General features: G+C 39.0%; 1 protein-coding gene and 1 pseudogene across 6 annotated transcripts in view; one reads left to right on the forward strand and one right to left on the reverse strand.

Annotated features, from left to right (window-relative positions):
* Positions 1-23,389, reverse strand: part of ACADM (acyl-CoA dehydrogenase medium chain) — a 40,140-nt gene that overhangs the window by 12,587 nt on the left and 4,164 nt on the right. For 4 of the 6 annotated variants that reach the window (XM_054664818.2, XM_054664897.2, NM_001110816.1 and 1 more), the window contains 8 exon segments: positions 19,151-19,248; positions 18,970-19,039; positions 18,263-18,363; positions 17,015-17,095; positions 11,782-11,912; positions 5,956-6,064; positions 2,310-2,450; positions 1,327-1,422 (listed from right to left, as the gene is read on the reverse strand). In XM_054664818.2, coding sequence (XP_054520793.1) covers positions 1,327-1,422; positions 2,310-2,450; positions 5,956-6,064; positions 11,782-11,912; positions 17,015-17,095; positions 18,263-18,363; positions 18,970-19,039; positions 19,151-19,248 — 827 coding nt within the window. 6 annotated transcript variants of the gene reach the window in all.
* On the forward strand, positions 7,097-8,527 carry LOC101057815 (dihydrolipoyllysine-residue succinyltransferase component of 2-oxoglutarate dehydrogenase complex, mitochondrial-like; annotated as a pseudogene).

The raw sequence follows: 23,389 nt of genomic DNA on the forward strand, positions 1-23,389 counted from the left end.
TACTCAAGAGGACATGGGAAGTAACAAGAATTAAGAGTATAACATAGGCCAGGCGCAGTGGTTCAGGCCTGTAATCCTAGCACTTTGGGAGGCCGAGGCAGGCAGATCACTTGAGGCCAGGGGTTCAACACCAGCCCGGCCAACATAAGGGAACCCCATCTCTACTAAAAATATCAGCATTTGCTGGATGTGGTGGTGTGTGCCTGTAGTCCCAGCGACTCGGGAGGCTGAGGCAGGAGAATCACTTGAACACAGGAGGTGGGGGTTTCAGTGAGCCCAGATCATGCCACTGTACTTCAGCTTGGACGACAGAGCAAGACTTTGTCTCCCACCCCCCGCAAAAAAAAAAAAAAGCATAAAATAGGATCCTGGATCTGTGACTTATAAATTGTGTGGCCTTGGACAAATCATTTAATACCTCTGAGCTTCAGTTTCTTGATCCTTAAAAGAGATAACACCACCCAAAAAAGGGTTACTGAGAGAATCAGAAAATATATATACATATATATTTTCTTTTTTGAGACAGAGTCTCACTCTGTCGCCCAGGCTGGAGTGCAGTGGCGTGATCTTGGCTCACTGCAAGCTCTGCCTCCTGGGTTCATGCCATTCTCCTGCCTCAGCCTCCCGAGTAGCTGGGACTACAGGCGCCCACCACCATGCCCGGCTAATTTTTGTATTTTTAGTAGAGACGGGGTTTCACCGTGTTAGCCAGGATGGTCTTGATCTCCTGACCTCATGATCCGCCCGCCTCAGCCTCCCAAAGTGCTGGGATTACAGGCGTGATCCACCACGCCCGGCTAGAAAATATATTTAAAATGCATAGCACAAGGCCGGGCCCAGTGGCTCATGCCTGTAATCCCAACACTATGGGAGGCTGAGGCGGGCAGATCGAGACCAGCCTGGCCAACATAGTGAAACCCCATCTCTACTAAAAATACAAAAATTAGCCAGGCATAGTGGTGCGCACCTGTAGTTCCCACTACTTGGGAGGCTGAGGCAGGAGAATTGCTTGAACTCGGGAGGCGGAGGCTGTGGTGAACCGAGATTGTGCCACTGCACTCTAGCCTGAGCAACAGAGCGAGACTCCATCTCAAAAAAAAAAAACAAAACAAAAAAAAAAACGCATAGCACAGTGTCAGGTTCAGAAGTAACCAATAGTGGCACACTCTAAAAAGAAATGTCTTTGAAACTCATCTTGATAAAACCACATTATCTTCTTGCTATCAAAGTAGAAATTGATTAGTTTGTGGTTTAAAAATCATTTCTAAATATTAAATGAAAATGAGTGTCTTTACATTTGAACAAAGCAAGCAGTATTAAAATTACCTCTACAAGTAGCTTTCCGAAAGTTTTCCTTTCCAGGGCATACTTGGTAGCTTCATCCAAAGCTCTTTGTGCTAATCCAACAGCACCAGCAGCTACCTATTATTTTAAGATATTATAAAGCAAAAGTTCATGTTATCTTTAAAACACACAATATCTGCCTAAGTGTCTATGTTAGGGAATGTACAAAGAGAAGGTGATGTACAGCAACAAGAAACTGGTGGGGAACGGGGAATAGGCACGTAAGTTTATATTATTTGTTAATTAAAGGTAGTAAGAGGCATTTGTTAGGCATAGTATCATACTCTAGAAAAAAGTCATTGCTTTTGTTTAACAAGAGAAATCTTACTGGGGAAATATTCTTAATGAGTAAAAACAGAAAATGAGTACATATTAACAGGATGATCATATTTAGGGTGGACTGCCTCTCTAAATCTAGCACCAACTACAGTAATTTTGCAGTTGCTAAAATAATTTCTATAATGGATAGTAAGAAAAGTTGAAGAATTATTTAACAAATTAAGAAAAGTAACAATATGGTCAGGCGCGGTGGCTCACGCCTGTAATCCCAGCACTTTGGGAGGCCGAGGTAGGCAGATCACGAGGTCAAGAGATCGAGACCATCCTGGCCAACATCATGAAACCCCATCTCTACTAAAAATACAAAAATTAGCTGGGCAGAGTGGTGTGCACCTGTAGTCCCAGCTACTCATGAGGCTAAGGCAGGAGAATCTCTTGAACCCAGGACGTGAAGGTTGCAATGAGCTGAGATTGCACCACTGCACTCCATCCTGGTGACAGAGTGAGACTCTGTCTCAAAAAAAAAAAAAAAAAAAAGAAAAGTAACAGTATTTTTCCTATATCCTTAATAAAATAAGCAGATATTAAAAAGAGAAACACACTGAACATACAATTTTAAAGTAAAAATACTTATTTAATGTAATAAATAAAATATCCTATAAAGATTATGAACCCATATTACTTACTACAGGTCTGGTTTTATCAAAAGCTCCCATTGCAACTTTGAAACCAGCTCCGTCACCAATTAAAACATTTTCTCTAGGCACTTTCACATCTTCGAAGACAATTCCTCTAGTATCTGAACATCGCTGGCCCATGTTTAATTCCTAATAAGAAAATTGATATATTTTAAGGAATTTTTTTTTGAGCCAGCATCAATTTTTGCTTTAATCACTGTTTCATGACTTTCTGCAATTACCTAAAACAGGGATCAACAAACTGTAGTCTGCAATGCCTGTTTTGCAAAGAAAGCCTGATTGGAATACAGTCACGCCTATTTGTTCATATATCATCTACAGTTACTTTCTTGCTACAATGGCAGAACTGAGTAGTTGTGACAGAGATATGGCCTGCAAAGCCTGAAATATTTATAATTTGGATCTTTACAAAAAAATTTGCCAACCATAATCTAAAACAATGTTTCACAAATTTTGAAACCAACACTAGTCTAAAGGTCTACAAGTACATCTTATCAACAAAGACAAATCTCATTATATGTTTGAAAGCTATCTATTTTACCATGTCAGAAAAAACATTTAGTAAACACAATCTGATTTGAGACCTTTAATCTTAATAGAGCTAGTAAAATAATCTACTGAATAAAAATTGATTTTGTTTTCCTTTGACTCTTTGTTAAAATTAGGTTTACTGAGGTATAATTTACATGTAGAAAAGTCACCATTTTTATGTATACATTTCTAATAGCTCTGACAAATGTATATGTGTGTAACCACCATCATGCTCAAGATACAGAGTACTTTAGAACCCCAAAAAGTTACCTTGTTCTCCCTTTATAGTCAATTTCCTTATTCTACACTTATCCCCTGGCAACCACTGTGATTTCTGTCCGCGTAGTCTTTCCTTTTCCAGAATGTCATTTAAGTGAAATAATAAAGTCCGCTTTCTGTGTCTGACTTTTCACTTAGTATAGTGCTTCTGAGATTCATCCATGTTGCTGCATGATCAATAATTCATTTATTTTACTGCTAAGTAGTATCCCACTCTATGGATGTACCATATATCCATTACCTTTTCACTAGTTGACGGATACTCCCCACCTTTTTAGCAATCATTAATAAAATTACAATAAGCATTTGTATATAGGTCTTTATTTTCATTTCTCTTGGGTATTTATTTAAGGGCACTGGTTTTGTGATAAGTGTATGTTTGACTTTATAAGAAACTACTAAACTAGCTACATTCCCTCAACTTTTTGTTTTAAAAATTTTCAAACCAATGGAGGAGTTGTAACAGGCATGTAAGTACTTATACACCCTTCATCTATAATAGATTCACCAATTGTTAACATTTTGATACATTTGCTTTATTTTTTATTTCTCTTTCTCTTTGTATATGACTATTAGTGTTATGCTAAATCATGAGAGGAAGTTGCAGACATAACTCTTAATAAGGAAAAAAACTTGATCTCATTTTTAATAAGCAGAATAAGAAACAGGAGCAATGGAAACAAAGAGCTATAAACTAACCCTTTAATTTGCTGGTTTTAATAGTCTGCTTCTGAGTTTGAAGAAATGATAACGATAGTTTGACCTAGAAAGAAGCCAACATCCCTTTATTTTGTCTTTAAAAGTTAATAAACTAGAATCTTGGACCACCATGCATATATAATGAGAAAACACCCTACCAGATTTATCCCAAACCCCACAACATTTAAAACCAAAATGCTTCCTGGGCTCATCTCAAACCATATAATTTCTAAAACACAAAAGATTTGAAAACATTAGGTCTCACTCTGTCATCCAGGCTGCAGTACAGACAGCAACAGGAGCATGGCTCACTGCAGCCTTGACTTCCTGGGCTTAGGTGATCCTCCCACTTCAGCCTTCCAAGTAGCTGGGACTACAGGTGTGCGCCACTGCCACTGGCTAATTTTCAAATTTTTTTGTAGAGGTAAAGTCTCAATATGTTGCCCAGGCTGGTCCTGAACTCCTGGGTTCAAATAGTTCTCCCACCTCAACCTCCCAAAGTGCTAGGATTACAGTCATGAACCACCAAACCTGGCCTGAAAACATTAAATTTCACAAATTTGTAAATATCCCTTTGTTTCAATAAAGATTTAAGGAGGCTTAAATATACACAATATAATTATCTCTATCCCTCGCCAGAAAGTAATTTACCTAAGGCCAGGGATTTTTGTCTATTTTGATCCATACTGTATCCCTAATAGCTAGAATACTGTATATAGTATGCACTACATAAATATTTATTGAAGTAGATTCTTTTTTTAAGTGAGAAAATTAGGCAAAGAAAAAAACTAGAAATAGCAAGATAAAATCAGGAGTGAGTTTACTACTAAAAAAAGTATAAGCTGTTAGGTCCTTTATACTTTCTAAAGATGGGCCATACATTTGGCCAAGTTTGCTAGCAACTATCCCTAAGACAGAAACATGATCTGTTATACAAATAAAAAACAATTTCTTGGGAAAAGTACAATAATTTTTAATTCTTATATTTTGTTACATACAACAGTATCATCTGTTTTGTCAAGTGCAGTCTACCTTTAATATCTGATTGAAAATATAGCACAATACAGTATCAGAAACTATACTGGGTAAGGTCCTAGGATACCTTCATATTGATTTCAACTCTGCCTCTAACTTTGGGACTTTGGTTGGGCGCAGTGGCTCATGCCTGTAATCCCAGCACTTTAGGGGGCCAAGGTGGGAGGATTGCTTGAGCCCAGGAGTCTGAGACCAGCCTGGGCAACACAGCACAACCCTGTCTCTACAAAAAATACAAAAATTAGCCAGGTGTGGTGGTGCATGCCAATAATCCTAGCCACTCAGGAGGCTGAGGTGGGATGATTGTTTGAGCCCAGGAGGCAGAGGTTGCAGTGAGCTGAGAGCCTGCCACTGCACTCCAGCCTGGGCAACAGAGCGAGACGCTGTCTCAAAAAAAAAAAAAAAATTACTTTATTGACTTCATTTCTTTCCTTCTTTATAAAATTTATAATTTTAAATTCTGATTTATAAAATTTTAAACTCTTTTCTCTTTAGTCTACTTTAAATGCCAAATTTATCTCCACATATTCAGAATACAAACCTTTTCAAATATGTTAAATTACCTTTTCTTATTTAAGTAAAATTTTCTTGCCTTTCCATATTCAAGGCTATTTGCTATTTTCCACACTCTTTTCAGGCATAGACTTTTTTCTTAGTGTTGTATGACCTAGTAAAATCTCAGTTATGTCACATTGTTTTTATCTGTAAAATGGGCATAATGCCACTTATCCTACCAAAAGGTTGCTGTGAGGATCCAATGGGGAAAAGAGTGGGAAAGTCCCTTGAAATATCCAGAATTCTTATTATTGGTCAGGTAATATAAATGATAGCTTGATTTTACTTCATTATTCCTCACAGCTGTTATTAGCCTTCTCCACAGGTTGGTACTACTCTTTCAAAATGACTTGAAATGACTGTTCACAAAATCTTCAGTAGTATATAGACTATTTGATCTAATATCATCAAAACATAGCTTTATTTTTACTCCAACTTAATACAAACAAATGTTTTTATTAAAGGAAAGTTAAGTAATTTTGCAATTTATAATTAAAATAATATTTGGGGCCCTAATCATTAATAAATACTTTACCTTTCTCCCAATCTGAATTCCTGGGGTATCTGCTTCCACAATGAATCCAGTAAAGGCTTTATTAGCAGGAGCTTTAGGATCTGGATCAGAACGTGCCAATAAAAAATACCTAAGGGATACACATACCGGATAATGGTGATAATATCGGCAAATAACACATGGTGATTACTCTCTCAGTTAATTCTCTTAACAATCCCAATTATTATTACCTACATTTTACAAATGAGGAAATAAATAATCAGGTTTAAAAACTTGCCTAGTCACGTACCTAGTATATGGAAGAGCTAGTATTTGAGGTCTATGTCTTAGTAACACAGTAGGCCCTCCCCCATTCCATGGGGTTTCACTTTCTGTGGTTTCAGTTACCCGCAGTACAGTATATATAAGATATTTTGAAAGACAAAGAGGACATTTACATAACTTTTTTTTTTTTAGACAAGATCTCACTCTGTTGCGCAGGCTGGAGTACAGTGGCATGATCTTGGCTCACTGCAGTCTCGACTTCCCCAGCTCAAGCCATCCTTCCACCTCTTCTGAGTCACTGGTACTATGGGCATGTGCCATCATGCCTAGCTAATTTTTTGTTTATTTTTTGTAGGGATGAAGTCTCACTACCTTTCCCAGGCTGGTCTCAAACTCCTGGACTCAAGGGATCTTCCCACGTGGGCCTTCTAAAATGCTGGGATTACAGGTGTGAGCCACCATGCCTGGCCTACATTTACATAACTTATTACAATACATTGTTATAGTTCTATTTTATTAGTTGTTGTTAATCTCTTGCTGGGCCCGCTTTATAGATTAAACTTTATAATAAGTATATATGTGTAGGAAAAAAACATAGTATATACAGGGTTTGGTACTTCTGAGGTTTCAGGCATCCACTAGGGGTCCTGGTATGTATCCTGCAAGGATAAGGAGGGACTATAGTATGCTATTTAACTTTCTTTTAGTAATATGAGTTGCAAGTAAAAATTCCTGGTATAGTATTATTATTACAACAAGACAGTCTATGCCTGTTGAAACTGGCACTTTTTCTTTCCCAAAACTAATTTTATTCTTTAAGGGGCATGCTATCTTGAAAAGGAGGGCAAATAGAGCTGCCTGTGAAAAGGAATAATATAAAATGGAGACCCGGCCGCCGTGATGCTGTCCCGGTCCCACTGTGTGTCCCGGGCGTTCAGCCACTTGCTCTCTGCCTTCCAGAAGGGGAACTGCCCTCTAGGGAGACATTCCCTGCCTGGGGTCTCCTTATGCCAGGGACCAGGTTACCCTAACAGCAGGAAGGTTGTCATTAACAACAGTGTCTTCAGTGTTCGCTTCTTCAGAACTACAACTGTATGCAAGGATGACTTGGTTACAGTCAAAACCCCAGCGTTTGCAGAACCTGTCACAGAGGGAGATGTCAGGTGGGAGAAAGCTGTTGGAGACACAGTTGCAGAAGATGAAGTGGTTTGTGAGATTGAAACTGACAAGACATTGGTGCAGGTTCCATCACCAGCAAATGGCATGATTGAAGCTCTTTTCGTACCTGATGGGGGAAAAGTCGAAGGAGGCACTCCGCTTTTCACACTCGGGAAAACTGGTGCTGCTCCTGCTAAGGCCAAGCTGGCTGAAGCTCCTGCTGCTGCAGCCCCAAAAGCAGAACCTATAGCAGCGGCAGTTCCTCCCCGTGCAGCACCCATACCCACTCAGATGCCACCTGTGCCCTCGCCCTCACAACCTCCTTCTAGCAAACCTGTGTCTGCAGTAAAACCCACTGCTGTCCCACCACTAGCTGAGCCAGGAGCTGGCAAAGGTCTGCATTCAGAACATCGGGAGAAAATGAACAGGATGCGGCAGTGCATTGCTCAGCGTCTGAAGGAGGCCCAGAATACATGTGCCAATGCTGACAATTTTTAATGAGATTGACGTGAGTAACATCCAGAAGATGAGGGCTCGGCACAAAGAGGCTTTTTTGAAGAAACATAACCTCAAACTAGGCTTCATGTCGGCATTTGTGAAGGCCTCAGCCTTTGCCTTGCAGGAACAGCCTGTTGTAAATGCAGTGATTGACGATATAACCAAAGAGGTGGTATACAGGGATTATATTGACATCAGTGTTGCAGTGGCCACCCCACAGGGTCTGGTGGTTCCAGTCATCAGGAATGTGGAAGCTATGAATTATGCAGATATTGAACAGACCATCACTGAACTGGGAGAGAAGGCCCAAAAGAATGAACTTGCCATTGAAGATATGGATGGCGGTACCTTCACCATTAGCAACGGAGGTGTTTTTGGCTCACTCTTTGGAACACCCATTATCAACCCCCCTGTCTGCCATCCTGGGGATGCATGGCATCTTTGACAAGCCAGTGGCTATAGGAGGCAAGGTAGAGGTGCAGCCCATGATGTACGTGGCACTGACCTATGATCACCGGCTGATTGATGGCAGAGAGGCTGTGACTTTCCTCCGCAAAATCAAGGCAGCGGTAGAGGATCCCAGAGTCCTCCTCCTTGATCTTTAGGAGGAACCCACACACCCTACAAATTGATCATGCAGGAACTGAAAACCAGTCTTCTCGCTGTCCCCTCATGGGTCCCAGGTTAGCCTGGTGACAGGCAGGCACATGCTGTTGGCCTCAAGCAAGGAAGCAGAGCACTATGTAACCAGCAGTCACAGCTTTTTTCTTGGTATTCCTGCCAGGCTCTCTCCCTCTCTGCACCTGTCTCATACCCTCAAATATCTTAATTCCTTAGGCTTGAGAGAGAGCCTTAATGGATGCTCATTCATATTCGTGCCTTTCTTCCATCAGCTCTCTGCAAAGATGATTTTGCTTCTCCCTAGTGCCGGTATACTATAGAGAAACCCCCGAGGACCATGTGATTAAGTTCCTATCTTTTGAAAGTTTGCTCTGCAGAGACATCTAGGAGGATGCTGTGCCTCCCAAGCTCAGAGCAGCCTCTGTCCTGGCTGTGCACATTCTCGATTCCACTTGTATGGAGGGATTGAACACAGGCAAAGAGGTGCTGCTTTCCTTCTTCAATGGCACCTTCATTCTCCATTGTCATTGACTTCAAGATGCCTCTTCTACCTCTACCAGGAAGCACAGGCCAGGGGATCTGGGTATGTGAGTGGGAAGAGAGAGCAGAGGTTCCCTGAGGTCATGTGTTGTAATCATCATAGAAGGAGAGCCCAGGTCTGCCCTCACGCTCTCCATCATAGGCTCACACCAAGAAGACTCATCTTGGCACAATCTCACACAGCTGGGGCTGTAGCAACCCTTTCCTGGTTGCTGGGCCTCATTCTAGCACCTTGTTCTTACTTAGAGCAGATTCTAGCACATCATGGCAGTGGGACCGAGCGTAGTCCCGAAGAAGGGCCAGAGTCTGGTACAGATTAGGGAAGGGAGGTCTCCTCTAGACTGACTCAGATTGCCTTGAGCTTTTCAAGTAAGTTGCTGTAAGCACGTGGGCTGAGGAGGCAGTTCTTGTTCCTTCCTGCGTTATAGCGGGGCCTTGTCTCTTCCTCTGCAGGACACAGATTTGGAGGACGTGGACTGGGGTAGGAAACTACCCTGAGGGTGTTAGTAGATAGTGGTGTAATGGATGAGGTCATTTCTAAGATGTGTTGCCGGTGGATCTGGGCACAATCATTGGAATTCCTTGGAGCTACTGGGATTCATGGCTTTGTATCCAACTGCATCCAGGCCTGAGGCTGCTGACATTTGACACCAGGGCCAGTAGAGAGTGCCCTTTTGTATCTTGAGCCAAGAAGTGAGGCCTGGGGGTGGGGAGGGGGGAAGGGGTGGGAGCCAATACTGAGTGCCTGCAGCATCTACTACTCTGTCTTCACTATTCAGAACTTGTAACTAAAGTATTTAAAGAAACTGATTTTAAATGCAAATTAAAGGGCAGATGTTCTCAAAAAAATAAATAAATAAAATGGAGACCCATATGTTCCAACTACTGTTTCTTTATGCAGCAAGTCAGTGTTTTTGTTATAGCTGAGTTATTATGAATATTTGCTGATTTTTTTCCTACAGAAGAATTTCTCAGAAAGATCTTGAAGTGCAACATAAGAAAAAAATGCAAATATCCAAGCATCTGTCTAATTCACGTTCTATATATCCTGGTACACGAAAAATTCTTTTAAAAAGGTATATTCTTCCCTAAACAACACAAACTTATTTTCTTTGGTTAAAACCAATACATTACCACTCATTCTATAGTTTTATTTAATAATAGTAACAAAATCGTAAAAATTGTTATCTGGTTTCATATATTACCTAATTTGCCTTACTATATGAACAGTGAACAGTTGTAATCAGTTCTTTCTTTTCATTTTAATTTTGTAAAGATGGGGTCTCGTTATGTTGCTCAAGCTGGTCTTGAACCCCTGGGCTCAAGCAATCCTCCTGCCTCAGCCTCCAAAACTGCTGGGATTGTAGACGTGAGTGATTGCACCTGGCTAATCCGTTTTTAAAATTACGAAAACTTCAAACTGCATTGTTAGATTTCTCTCAACTTGTTAAATTTTAATAGTTTCTTCACTTTTTATTAGTTGCTGATATTACCAGGAATTGGTTAAAGGTAAAGATATAGCACTCCATAATACTGAATATATTTAGGATGCTCATAAGGAATTGACTGATATGTTTAGTCTAAGTAACTTTTTAGTAGGCTCACTCTGAAAAAAAATGATGTTTTATTTGCTAGAAAACTGTAGTATATGGCACACAAATATATTGAATCTGAATTTTTTACAAAGAGAGACAGGTCATTTAGTACATTATTCCAATCAATAAAAAGTTATTCTAGAAACTCTCTATATACTTGTAGTGATGGGTAAATACAATATTTCCCATGACAACTTAACAGCACTGCTGATAGAAAGCCTGTCCTTATGTTAAGCTAAATTCTACATTTTTCTAACTTTCACTCATTAATTCTAAGCTGGCATCCGGAAGTAAACATATAAGCCTGATCATCTTTCTGTGTAATAATATTTGAAAAACTTCAAGATTCTACCAAAATAACCAAGGCTTTGCTTTTCAGAACATGTTTTGTAGGCTCCTCCTAATGCAAGACACTTACATGCTTCTAGATTTAGTCAAGTTTTTCAATACATGTTTTAAAATGTGTTGCCCAGAACTGTCACCATTTTTTCTCTATTTGATGCTGTACTTCTATTACTTTGGCTTAAAATTACATTGGCTTTTTAAAGGCTCATACTATTGATTCTTATTGAACTTAACAGTTACTTATTGAACTTTCCTCATCTTTTATCAACAAATAATCGAGTGGTTTTTTTTTAGTATTTTATATTTATACAAATTATTTTTGATCCTTTGTTGAACTTCATATTTTTTGACCATATATTAGAAATTTTCAGATTTTATTAAAGTCAAATTCTGTCTTCTCTAATAGATAACCTGTTTTAAGACTGACTCTGTTTATTTCTGACAACTGGAGACAGGCACTATACCAAAGGTTTTCCTTTTTCCTTAGGGTTTTAGGGATTCCAAGGAGCGACTGGTATAGGAGATGAGGAGTGGAGATAATAAGCCAAGTAGATAGAGTGCTAGCCTTCCTAATCAGATTCAAACAGAGCACGCATTTGTATTTTATTTTACACATTAAACTTCTGAGAGTTAATTTGAAAAAACAGTGCAGGGGCTTAAAATTAGTTTTTGAAAATCACTGAACTGTTTATAATCTCCTATAGGCCTTCCAGTTCCACAAACATACCTTAACTGTACTGGTTTAAAAATATACAGAAAGAAGAAAGAGAGATTTGAAGATAAAACAATTAAGAAAAAATATACAAAGATGTTTTGAACAACATACCAATTAGCTTTTCCTCCGTTGGTTATCCACATCTTCTGACCATTAATAATATACTCATCTCCTTTCTTTTCTGCTTTGGTCTTTATACCAGCTACATCAGAGCCTGCTCCAGGTTCTGTTACACAATAAGCCTTGAATATATAAAAACAAGAGAAATGAAATTAAATGTTAGTGATTAAATTTTGACTGTTTGGAAACAGGATTGTTTTATTTTTTAAGCTGTATTTTAAATATTTTTAAATATCTAAAATTAAAATGTTCTTACAAAATCAAAGAAACCACTCAAATGTAAAAACTTTTCTGTTTTGTTTGTAAGAGACAGGGTCTCACTCTCTTGCCTAGGCTGGAATGCAGAGGCTCAATGCAGTCTTGGCTTCCTGGACTCAGGAAATCCTCCCGCCTCAGCCTCCCGTGTATAATAGCTGAGACTGCAAGCACACATCACCATGCCCAGCTAATTTTAAATTTTTTGTAGACATGGCGTCTCACTGTGTTGCCTAGGCTGGTCTCAACCTCCTGGGCTCAGGCAATCCTCTGCCTCAGCCTCCCAAAGTGCTAGGACTACAGGTATGAGCCACAGTGCCTGGCCTAAAAACACTTAATATATAATTCAAATTAGGCATAGGTATATCAACAAATCATATATTTAATAAAAAGTGAAAATGTTAGATAGCTTTAAACAAGTTCATTAAATTCAATTTCACATGTATTCATTCATGCAAACATGTGTTGAATATCTACTATGTACCACGATATAAATTAGGATATGGGGAAACCAGAGGTAAAAGACATTCAGTCCTAGAGATTTTCACAATGTAACAGTGAAGATAAATAACTATACCGCAACTCTATGTGTGAAAGTCACAGACAAGGGGCTTGAGAAACTAGTTTCCCAGGGGAGAGGATGTTTAAATTAAGTCTCAAAAAGGAAAATGGCTTCTTTGGGAGGAGGGAAAAAGAGGAAGAATATGCATTCCAGGTACAAGTAATGGCATATGCTATGATACTAAGATAAGAAACAGAGTTACCCAGTGTTTCTAATGCTGAAAGTACCAGAGTTCCACAGTATGTAAATTCTGTGCATGTAAGGGAATGGTAAGACATGAGTCTGGAAAGAAAGGAAGGAAATGGTCGACGAGAATCTTTTATATCACATTACAAATTTAAAATTTTATCTGGTAGAAACAGGGGAGCCTCTTAGAGCTCTTAAACAGAGGAGTGACAAGACACAAGCAGTAATGGATAAAAGGGGGTGGTAGAAGGCAAGTGTTAGTGCAAGTTAATTCAAGAGTGGCAGGTACTGTGGATACTAAAGAAACAAGTTACTTGCCCTTAAGGTACTTACAGTCCAAAGAAGAAAGAAACTGGGCCGAGCATGGTGGCCCCCCGCCTGTAATCCTAGCATTTTGTGAGGCTGAGATGGGAGGATCGCTTGAGACCAGGAGTTCAAGACCAGCCTGGTCAACATGCCGAGAACCCATGTCAATTTATTTTTTTAAAATATACAACAAAAAAGAAACTATATACATTTTAATTCAAAGTAGTAAGCATATGTAGGGGCACTAGAAATGATTACTTAGGGCCGGGCGTGGTGGCTGAGGCTTCAGGCTTGTAATCCCAGCACTTTGGGAGGCCGAGGCAGGTGGGTCACCTGAGGTTAGGAGTTCGAGACCAGCCTGGCCAACATGGTGAAACCCTGTCTCTACTAAAAGTACAAAAACTTAGCCAGGCTTGGTAGTGGGCACCTGTAATCCCAGCTACTTGGGAGGCTGAGGAAGAATTGCTTGAACCTGGGAGGTGGAGGTTGCAGTGAGCCGAGATGGCGCCACTGCACTCCAGCCTAGGCAACAGAGCGAGAGACTCCATTTCAGAAAAAAAAAAAAAATAATAACTATACTTGGCTGGGCACGGTGGCTCACACCTGTAATCCCAGCACCTTGGGAGGCCAAGGTGGGCAGATCATGAGGTCAGGAGACAGAGACCATCCTGGCTAACACAGTGAAATCTTGTCTCTACTAAACATACGAAAAATTAGCCAGGCGTGGTGGCACGCACCTGTAGTCCCAGCTGCTTGGGAGGCTGAGGCAGGAGAATCGCTTGAACCTGGGAGGCAGAGGTTGCAGTGAGCCAAGATCACACCACTGCACTCCGACCTGGGCAACAGAGCGAGACTCCGTCTCAAAAAATAAATAAATAAATAAAAATAACTATACTCAAACATCTGAAGGGCAATATAGCCAAAGAAAAGTACAGTGAAATCACTCTAACATTTATTGAACACCTATTACAGTATGAACTGGTAAAATTATAAAAAAAAAAATGACAGGTTCTGTGCTTAAGCATTATGTAATCTAAAATATTTTTCTAATGATAACAGATGCTCGCAAATGATGCTGTTTCAGAAGGTGTTGATTCCCAGGCACCTGAGGTATAAAAACATGTCAGCCAGATGGTCTTTTGACGGGGATTCTGTAGAGGGGATTCAGGTGTCACTCAAGTTAACTGAACTAGATTACTCTGCTACCTGGAGATTTGATGTATTCAGCATCATGACAAATTAAGGAGTTGTCCATAAAAGATGCCCCTTTTAAGTACCAAAATTTTGTTTTAACCACCTTTAAGGTATTTTTTTCCTTGAAATATGCTATTAGACATCTGTCTGTTTCATAATACAGTGAAGTTTTTAGAGCCTGTGAAGTAAATGAGCCTGTTTTTTTCTATACAAAATGGCTTGTCACTACTGGTTCCTCAGAGTTGTTTTTGTCTTCTTTTTGGTTCTGTGTGTATATATATATATATATATATTTGTGTGTGTGTGTGTGGTGGCAGTCTCTCAACGTTGTCCAGGCTGGTCTTGAACTCCTGGCCTCAAGCGATCCTCCTGCCTTGGCTTCCCAAAGTGTTAGGATTACAGGCATGAGCCACCATGCCTGGCCTGTTCTTGGCTTCTTATTTGATCATTTTTATTTATTTTTTTCTGTATTATTTTTTACCATAACATTATTTTCCAAAGTAAAAACCCAAGGAGTTTAAACATTCAACAGTACAGAAAAGTGAAACAATTTATAGCATATCCATTAGATAGCAAATTATGCAGTATTGTTACAGCATGTAAAAAGAAGGAAGGCATAAGAAAATGTTCATGTTGTTAAATAAAGATGTACATAAAACTACATGTATATAATAGGGGGCTAACTGTTAAAAACACAATTACATATTTAAAAATGTGGTAGGCACTACAATAAGGAAGTAATACTAATTAACTCCATATCTGAGGGATTACAGATATTTTTGTTCTACTTTAAACATTTCTAAATTTTCTATACTCAGTATTTTATAATTAGAAAAGTTATAAAATTTTAATTTTTTAAAAGTTTGCCTTTGGCATCCACGAATTTTGGAATTTAACCAACTGTGGAGCAAAACCCACAGATATAAAGGGCTAACTGTACATTTTGTATAACAGACTTGGCAACCAAAAATTTTGATATGGAGGGCAACAGGTCCTAAACTATTCCCTCATGGATATGGAGAGCTGACTGTATATGCTACAGGAGAACAATCTAGACGTTTCACACAGTTCTTATAGACAATAGTGAGAATGTTTAGCTAACCTCTCAATTGTTAAAAAAATTGCAAATTTCCTAGCAAATATGTACAAATTCCTTTATTAAACAGTTTGCTTGAAATTTTAGGTATCTGAAATAAAAAACATTTATTTTCAAATATTATTTTCTGTTCTTCAAGATGAATTCTCATCATTAGCTCAAAACTAATAAATCTACTGTATTTCAGTATAACAACCACACCTTAGATTGAAATATGTTTGAGTAAACAAGAAGTAAAAATCCTTAGGTAAACAACAGTTTCAGAATAGAGCCTGTGTGTGTGTGTGTGTGTGTGTGTGTGTGTGTGTGTGTATGTCTGTGTGTGTATTTATCTTGTTAAAAAAATCTAATTTAAAAATTTGTTGAGTTGCTTTCAGAGGTTTAAATAAACTCTACAACTATTCTTCCCAAGTCATTCAGTCATTCAACAAATAAGTTGCTATTTCTTCAGTTACAGGTTCACATTAATTTTTATTTATTTATTCATTTATTTATTTATTTAGAGACAGGGTCTCACTGTGTTACCCAGGCTGGTCTTGAACTCCCGGGCTCAAGCGGTTCTCCTGCCTTAGCCTCTCAAAGTGCTGACATTACAGGTGTGAGCCACTATGCCCAGCCCACATTAATTGCTTTTTTTTTTTTTTTGAGACAGAGTCTCACTCTGTTGCCCAGGCTGGAGTGCAGTGCCGCCATCTTTACTCAGCAACCTCTGCCTCCCAGGTTCAAGAGATTCTCATGCCTCAGCCTCCCAAGTAGCTGGCAAGCACCACCACATCCAGCTAATGTTTGTATTTTTAGTAGAGATGGGGTTTCTCCATTTTGGCTAGGCTGGTCTCGAACTCCTGACCTCAGGTGATCCACCTGCCTCAGACTCTCAAAGTGCTGGGATTACAGGCGTGAGCCACCACGACCAGCCAACATTAATTTTTTACTAATTCAAAACACTACTAGTTCAAACACACATTGCCCTACATTCAATCTGAACTTCCTGACACAATGACTCAGTTCTTAAAGTGTAGAATGCTCCATTAAATAGATCTCTCTCTCCTGAAGTAAGAGGATTATTATGACACTTTTTGACATCCCAAAAACATCACAAGTAGATCTCTCTTCTCCTGGAAATAAGCAACAAAATTATGATGACACCTTTTTTTTTTTTTTTTTTTTTTTTTTTTTTGAGACAGGGTCTCACTCACTCTGTCGCCCAGGTAGCAGTGCAGTGGTGTGATCTCTGCTCACTGCATCCTCCACTTTTCGGGTTCAAGCGATTCTTATGCCTCAGCCTCCTGAGCAGCTGGGATTATAGGCAGGCGCCATCACGCCTGGTTAATTTTTGTATTTTCAGTAGAGATGGGGTTCCACCACGTTAGCCAGGCTGTGAACTCCTAACCTCAAGTAATCTGCCCGCCTCCGCCTCCCAAAGTGCTGGGATTACAGGTGCGAGCCATTGACCTCGGCCTATTATGATACTTTCTTGGCATCCTTGACACATCATTGTAATAATATGTTGCTAAGTTTTGTTTCAATGCTAAATATCCCAATATATACATATAGACTGAAAAGGAGAAATAGCACCTTTGTTCCCTTCTTAAGTGTGAAATAAAGCGGCAGTTACACATACTCACACACATCAATGGCTCCTCAGTCATTCTCCCCAAATACTTCTTCTTTTGTTGATCATTTCCAGCAATAATAATAGGCATTTGCTACCGAAGAAAATTGACATTAAAAAATCAAGTCATTTTTATTGGATATGTAAATTCAGAGATGCTATAATTCAAAATGAAAAAATAACTATTCTTCACCTAACAGGTAAGTCCAAAGAACTGGCCTATACCTTGCCTCTAAGTTAGAATGAGGAAATAAATCTGCTAATCTAAGTATTTTCATAAAATTAGGTTATATGTAGGACCTGTGGCATTATAATCTGTGAAAATCTACTATAGTGAAATGCACTAATAAAAAATTATGTTTAGAATATGTGACACAGTATGTATGATCAGGCCTAAGAATTGCTTGTTAGGCCGGGTGCAGTGGCTCACGCCTGTAATCCCAGCACTTTGGGAGGCCGAGGTGGGCGGATTACGAGGTCAAGAGATAGAGACCATCCTGGCCAACAGGGTGACACCCCGTCTCTACTAAAAATACAAAAAAAAAAAAAAAAAAAAAAAATTAGCCGGGCATGGTGGCGGGCGCCTGTAGTCCCAGTTACTTGGGAGGCTGAGACAGGAGAATGGCGTGAACCTGGGAGGTGGAGCTTGCAGTGAGCTGAGATCGCACCACTGCACTCCAGCCTGGGCAACAGAGTGAGACTCCGTCTCAAAAAAAAAAAAAAAAAAAAAAAAAAAATTAGCTGGGCGTGGTGGTGCGCACTTGTAATCCCAGCTACTCAGGAGGCTGAGGCAGGAGAATTGCTTGAACCCAGGAGGTGCAGGTTGCAGTGAGCCAAGATCGCGCTACTACACTCCAGCCTGGGCGACAGAGTGAGAAAAAAAAGAATTGCTTGCTAAATTTCAGTACTGCCATAGTGGCAGCAAGCCATCCCAATCCTGCTCCTGAATTCTGGATTTAGCCCTTGGCTTTACCTAAGAATTGCCACTGAAGCTGCAGCCAAAGTATACAGTTTCCTCCAAAGGACAGTCAGAACTCCGAGTACTAGAGACAAGGTCAGAGTTATCAAGCCTTGAAATCAGAACTCCAGGTTTCACTGCTGAATCTTGTGTTCCTCTTTAAAGAAAACTGTGTGTACCCACTAACCTTACCTAGTAGTAACTGACTCTCCTTTTTTTTTCTTCTAAAAATCCAACTTCTTCAGGAGTAACTATCTCATTAACAAGAGCTCAGTTAGGTAGTTAATTTTCTAAGTCACTTACCCCCAAAGAATTTCCTTCAATAGCAGTCTGAACCCCTGTACATCCATAAGCCAATTCTTCACTAATTAAACAAGCATCAAAAGTTCCAAGTCCAAGACCTCCTACAGTATCAAAATGTTTCAACACATTGTAATATGTAGTACATCACAATAGAAATAAAGGTAAACTATTTTAATTTCTTTCAATATGACCAAAATTTGTTTTAAAAGGAAATTTGCAATATAATATCTACATGTGTTCTGGCTGGCACAATAAGAAATTATACTTTCTTAAAGTAAGCTCTAAAATTTTCAAAAAATTATTTTACTATTTGTAATTTGAACCTGTATTCCTGTTCTAACTTGATTTTGTTAAAACTCAATTCAACTCTAAAACTGGGTCTGAGGAAAAGAATCATGGTTCACAAAAAAGACTCAATAAAATGTAATATAGAAGATAGGAATAAAACGCAACAAATTGACCAACTCTAGAAATGGAAGTTACCAAGGTTTAGGTGCAAGTTAAGGTTGGAACCAGTTAGAAGGAAAAATGCATCTAAGTATAGAGTGCAAGCTTCCAAAAGTGGGCAAACACTGTAGTCTGAGCAGGAAGACAATGGTAGAAAGTCATTTAATGGCAAGAAATATTTGAAAAAAATGACTGAGTAGAGTTCCACAATTTTTCTTACTCATATGCATTCCAGTATTAAAAATATAAAGAAAGCTTACCACAGTTCTCTGGAATGTGTGTGTTCATTAAACCAAGTTCCCAGGCTCTTCTAATTAGGGGGACTGGATACTAGAAGAAAAAGAACTGAGTTAAAATATATTTTGAAATCCAGATAGTTTGATTACCTAATCTTGTAAAAAATGTAAAAGATTTTTCCCTCTTTAAAATGTATATACCTACTTCACCAGTTTTATCATATTCTGCAGCCACTGGGATGATTTCCTCTCTGGCAAATTTACGAGCAGTAGCTTGAAATTCTTTCTGCTGTTCGGTGAACTCTAAGGGAAAATTATTTAGAAAAGTTAAAACTGGATAACAAGGAAAAATGTCCTATGAAGTCAGTATGTAGAAATGTGTATTTATTGTGGGGACTTAAATCCTTGATTATCAGAAACTCAGACTACAGTGCATTTTTTGACTAATCAAGAGTTCACTACACAATATAAATAAACCTATGTCAATCCAAATGCTAAAGGAAATAGGTAAGATTTTTAACTTTTACAAATGAGTAATAGATATTAACCTGTAGAGCTCAAGTGAGTTTTTCTTTTCCAATTGGTGATATAAAAAACGTTTAACTTATTATTAGTTCCTAAGCCAATTTATCAAATGTTTGCTAACACTGAAGTGAAACTAATATACAAGACATCTCCCTGACAAGAATCAATCTAACGAAATAGATGAAACACACTCAGTGACATAAAGCAATAAAACTTATTTCAAAGTGTCATATAAGAATATCAATATCATAATTTTGCTTTTTTTTTTTTGAGACAGTCTCATTTTGTCACTCAGGCTGGAGTGCAGTGGTGCAATTAGGACTCACTGTAGCCTCGACCTCCTGGCCTTAAATGATCTTCCCACCACAGCTTCTCAACTAGCTGGGATCACAGGCACATGCCACCATATCTGGCTAATTTTTGTAATTTTTGTAGAGACAGGGTTTTGCCATGTTGCCCAAATGGGTCTGGAACTCCTGGGCTCAAGTGATTCTCGCATCTTGGCCTCCCAAAGTGCTGGGAGCCACCTCACCCTATCTATTTCATTTTTTTTGTTTTCATAGAGACAGGGTCTCACTATGATGCCAGGCTGGTCTTGAACTCCTGGCCTCAAGCAATCCTCCTGCCGTGGTCTCCTAAAGTGCTGGGATTACAAGCATGAGACACCAAGCCTAGGCTTACAGCTCCTTTAAACTCAGACAAGCTTATAAATTAGCACAAAGCAACTGGTGAAAGTGGTAGAAAGGTTTTTCAAAAGATAATAACATAAAATCCTGCTGCAATGCTAATAAATGGTGTCCAACAATTTGTTTACATAAAATAAGGGATTGTTTTAAAATTAATGAAATTAGTATGGTGGCTTGATTGAGGAGAGGGGTCAATTGCTAACTGCATCTTTTCAAATCCATGGTATCCTTGTGTTTTAATGTGGTTGCATCTAACGTCAAAGATTAGGTAAAATTTAAAAGAGATAATAGGGTATTTCAAGCAAGAAAAATGAGAGCAAATGCACAGAGGAATGTTTAAGACTACAGTAATCATTTGTATGGGGATGTGAGAAACAATACATAAAAGCTGAATTCTGGTGCTGAATTGAAGAGCATAAGATCAAATCTCTTTTTTTTTTTTTTTTTTTTTTTTTTTTGAGACGGAGTCTCGCTCTGTCGCCCAGACTGGAGTGCAGTGGTGCAATCTAGGCTCACTGCAAGCTCCGGCTCCCGGGTTCACACCATTCTCCTGTCTCAGCCTCCTGAGCAGCTGGGACTACAGGTGCCTGCCACCGCGCCCGGCTAATTTTTTTTTTTGTATTTTTAGTAGAGACGGGGTTTCACCGGGATCTCGATCTTCTGACCTCGTAATCCGCCCACCTCGGCCTCCCAAAGTGCTGGGATTACAGGAGTGAGCCACTGCGCCCAGCCAAATCTCTCTTTTTATTGATAAACTAATGCAGAGTAAGGAAATTCTAGTATCACAGTCTCACAATGAATTAGCAGAAGTATACTTAAGAGTTTCAGTCCAGTGTTCTCTCTATCACAGCTTTACTTCTAAGATTGGTGCCAGTTGATAACAATCTTGCAGGTAGATAGAGGGTAGAGAAAGTCTGGGCACGGTAGCTCATGCCTATAATCCTAGAATTTTGGGAGGCTGAGGCAGGTGAACCATTTGAGGCCAGGAGTTTGGGGCCAGCCTGAGCAATATAGCAAGATCCTGTCTCAACAAAACATTTAAAAATTTAAAAAATCAGCTAGGTGTGGTTGACATGGACCTATTGTCCTAACTGCTCAGGAAGCTGAGGCCAGAGAATCCATGGAGCCCCAGAGGTCAAGGTTGCATCCAGCTTGGGTGACAGAGTGAAACCCTGTCTCTTAAAAAAAAAAAAGGAAAAATGATAAGTATGTATTATGTATTATTTATTGAGAAACTACTTTGCTCCAGTCACTATGTGCTAGGGGCTTTAAATACAGCATATAATTTAATCTTCATAGAAATTCTGTGTTATAGATATTATTTCCACTTTACAGATAAAGAACCAGATGCAACTGGTTCAAGGAATAGACCCGTATTGAACTTCACAATCTCCCTCCCAAACAATTATATCTAACTTATCCTCTGTCACTCAGTGAACCACCATAGATTTCTCCTGCAAGTCTCTTACTACTGAGAGAGAAATTTTAAGTGACAAGCAATCATACCAAATTAATGCTAATTATCTCAGTATGATCCACTACCTGGCTGGGCATGCTGGCTAATGCCCATAATCCCACTTTGGGAGGCCAAGACGGGTGGATCACTTGAGGCCAGGAGTTCGAGACCAGCGTTGCCAACATGGCGAAACCTCATATCTACTAATAATATAAAAATTAGCCAGGCGTGGTGGCCCACACCTGTAATCTCAGCTACTTGGGTGGCTGAGGCAGGAGAATCGCTTGAACCCAGGAGGCAGAGGTTGCAATGAGCCCAGATGGAGCTACTGCAATCCAGCCTGAGCGACAGAGCAAGACTCAGTCTCAAAAAAAAAAAAAAAAAAAAAAAAATCCACCATCCCAAATGGCTATCCTCACACTGCTTGAAAACTTTCATTTAGTCTTTGGCTACAGAAAGAGAAAAGAAAAAAATTTTTCATTTAGGTTGGGCACAGTGGTTCATGCCTGTAATCCCAGCACTTTGGGAGGCAGAGGCGGGTGGATCACTTGTCTTCAGCTGTTCGAGACCAGCCTGTCCAACGTGGCAAAACCCCATCCCTACTAAAAATATAGAAATTAGCCGGCATGATGACCCACACCTGTAGTCCCAGCTACTCAGGAGGCTGGGGCAGGAGAATCGCTTGAACCTGGGAGGTAGAGGTTGCAGTGAGCCACTGCACACCAGCCTGGGTGACAGAGTAAGACTGTCTCAAAAAAAAAAAAAAAAAAAAGAAAGAAAGAAAAGAGAAAATTTTCATTCAGTCTTTGGCTAGAAGTCACAGAAAAAAAAAAAAAAAAAAACAGAAACTTTTCATTTGGTCTGGGTGCAGTAGCTCATGCCTATAATCCCAGCACTTTGGGAGGCTGAAATAAGAGGACTGCTTGAGCCCAGGAGTTCAAGATCGGCCTGGGCAACATAATGAGACAATGAAACCTCATCTTTAAAAAAAAAAAAAAAAAGAAAAAAGAAAGAAAAAGAAAAGAAAAATTTCATTAAATTCTGGTAAAAAAAAAAACCTTTATAAAGAAAAGGGAAAAATCTTTAAAAAACACAACAAATAAAAAAAAAAAATAACTCTGGAGAGCTTTGAGATTGTCATTTGTAACTAGCTGTGAGTTATCGCAGCTGCCTTTAACTATTTTCTGAGACCAAATTGAGTAAATGGTTTTTAACTAGAGAAAAAATAAAAATTTTGAAGAAGCACTTTAGAAGGCCAAGAATGCCAAAGATAGATATTATTTCAAATTTTTTGTGTGTAGTTTTCATTTTATAGAGGGCAGAGGAAAAAAAATCATGGCTCCCTGGTCCCAGGAGTGAGAACTTCATCTAATAGTACCAAAATTGCAATTTGGATATATTATAGCAAAAACAAGCTTTAGCTTATTACCAGGCACCTAGAATTGTAATCTAACAAGTGTTTTTAAAATGTATTTGTGGCATTCAGATATGTAAGTTGAAGACTATTCATATATATCAGTAAATCTCATTTATTTTGGGCTAAACACTCAGAAAAAAAGGAAGGAATATAAGTGTATGCATGCTGCTAAAACAGATCTAATGTATAGTGTAGTATACTGAGGAAGAAAATGAGATCAGGAAGAATGGAGTGTGAGTTATTGTAAACTATCTGCGGACGGTGGACTGGTTCTACTCATTGAAAGACATTAAGTTTATTTACAAACATATTCCAAACAAACATATAAAGCTTCATATGTATAAGTTTAAAGTCAAAAGA

Source organism: Pan troglodytes, chromosome 1 (assembly GCF_028858775.2).
Source record: "Pan troglodytes isolate AG18354 chromosome 1, NHGRI_mPanTro3-v2.0_pri, whole genome shotgun sequence".
Taxonomy (NCBI): domain Eukaryota; kingdom Metazoa; phylum Chordata; class Mammalia; order Primates; family Hominidae; genus Pan; species Pan troglodytes.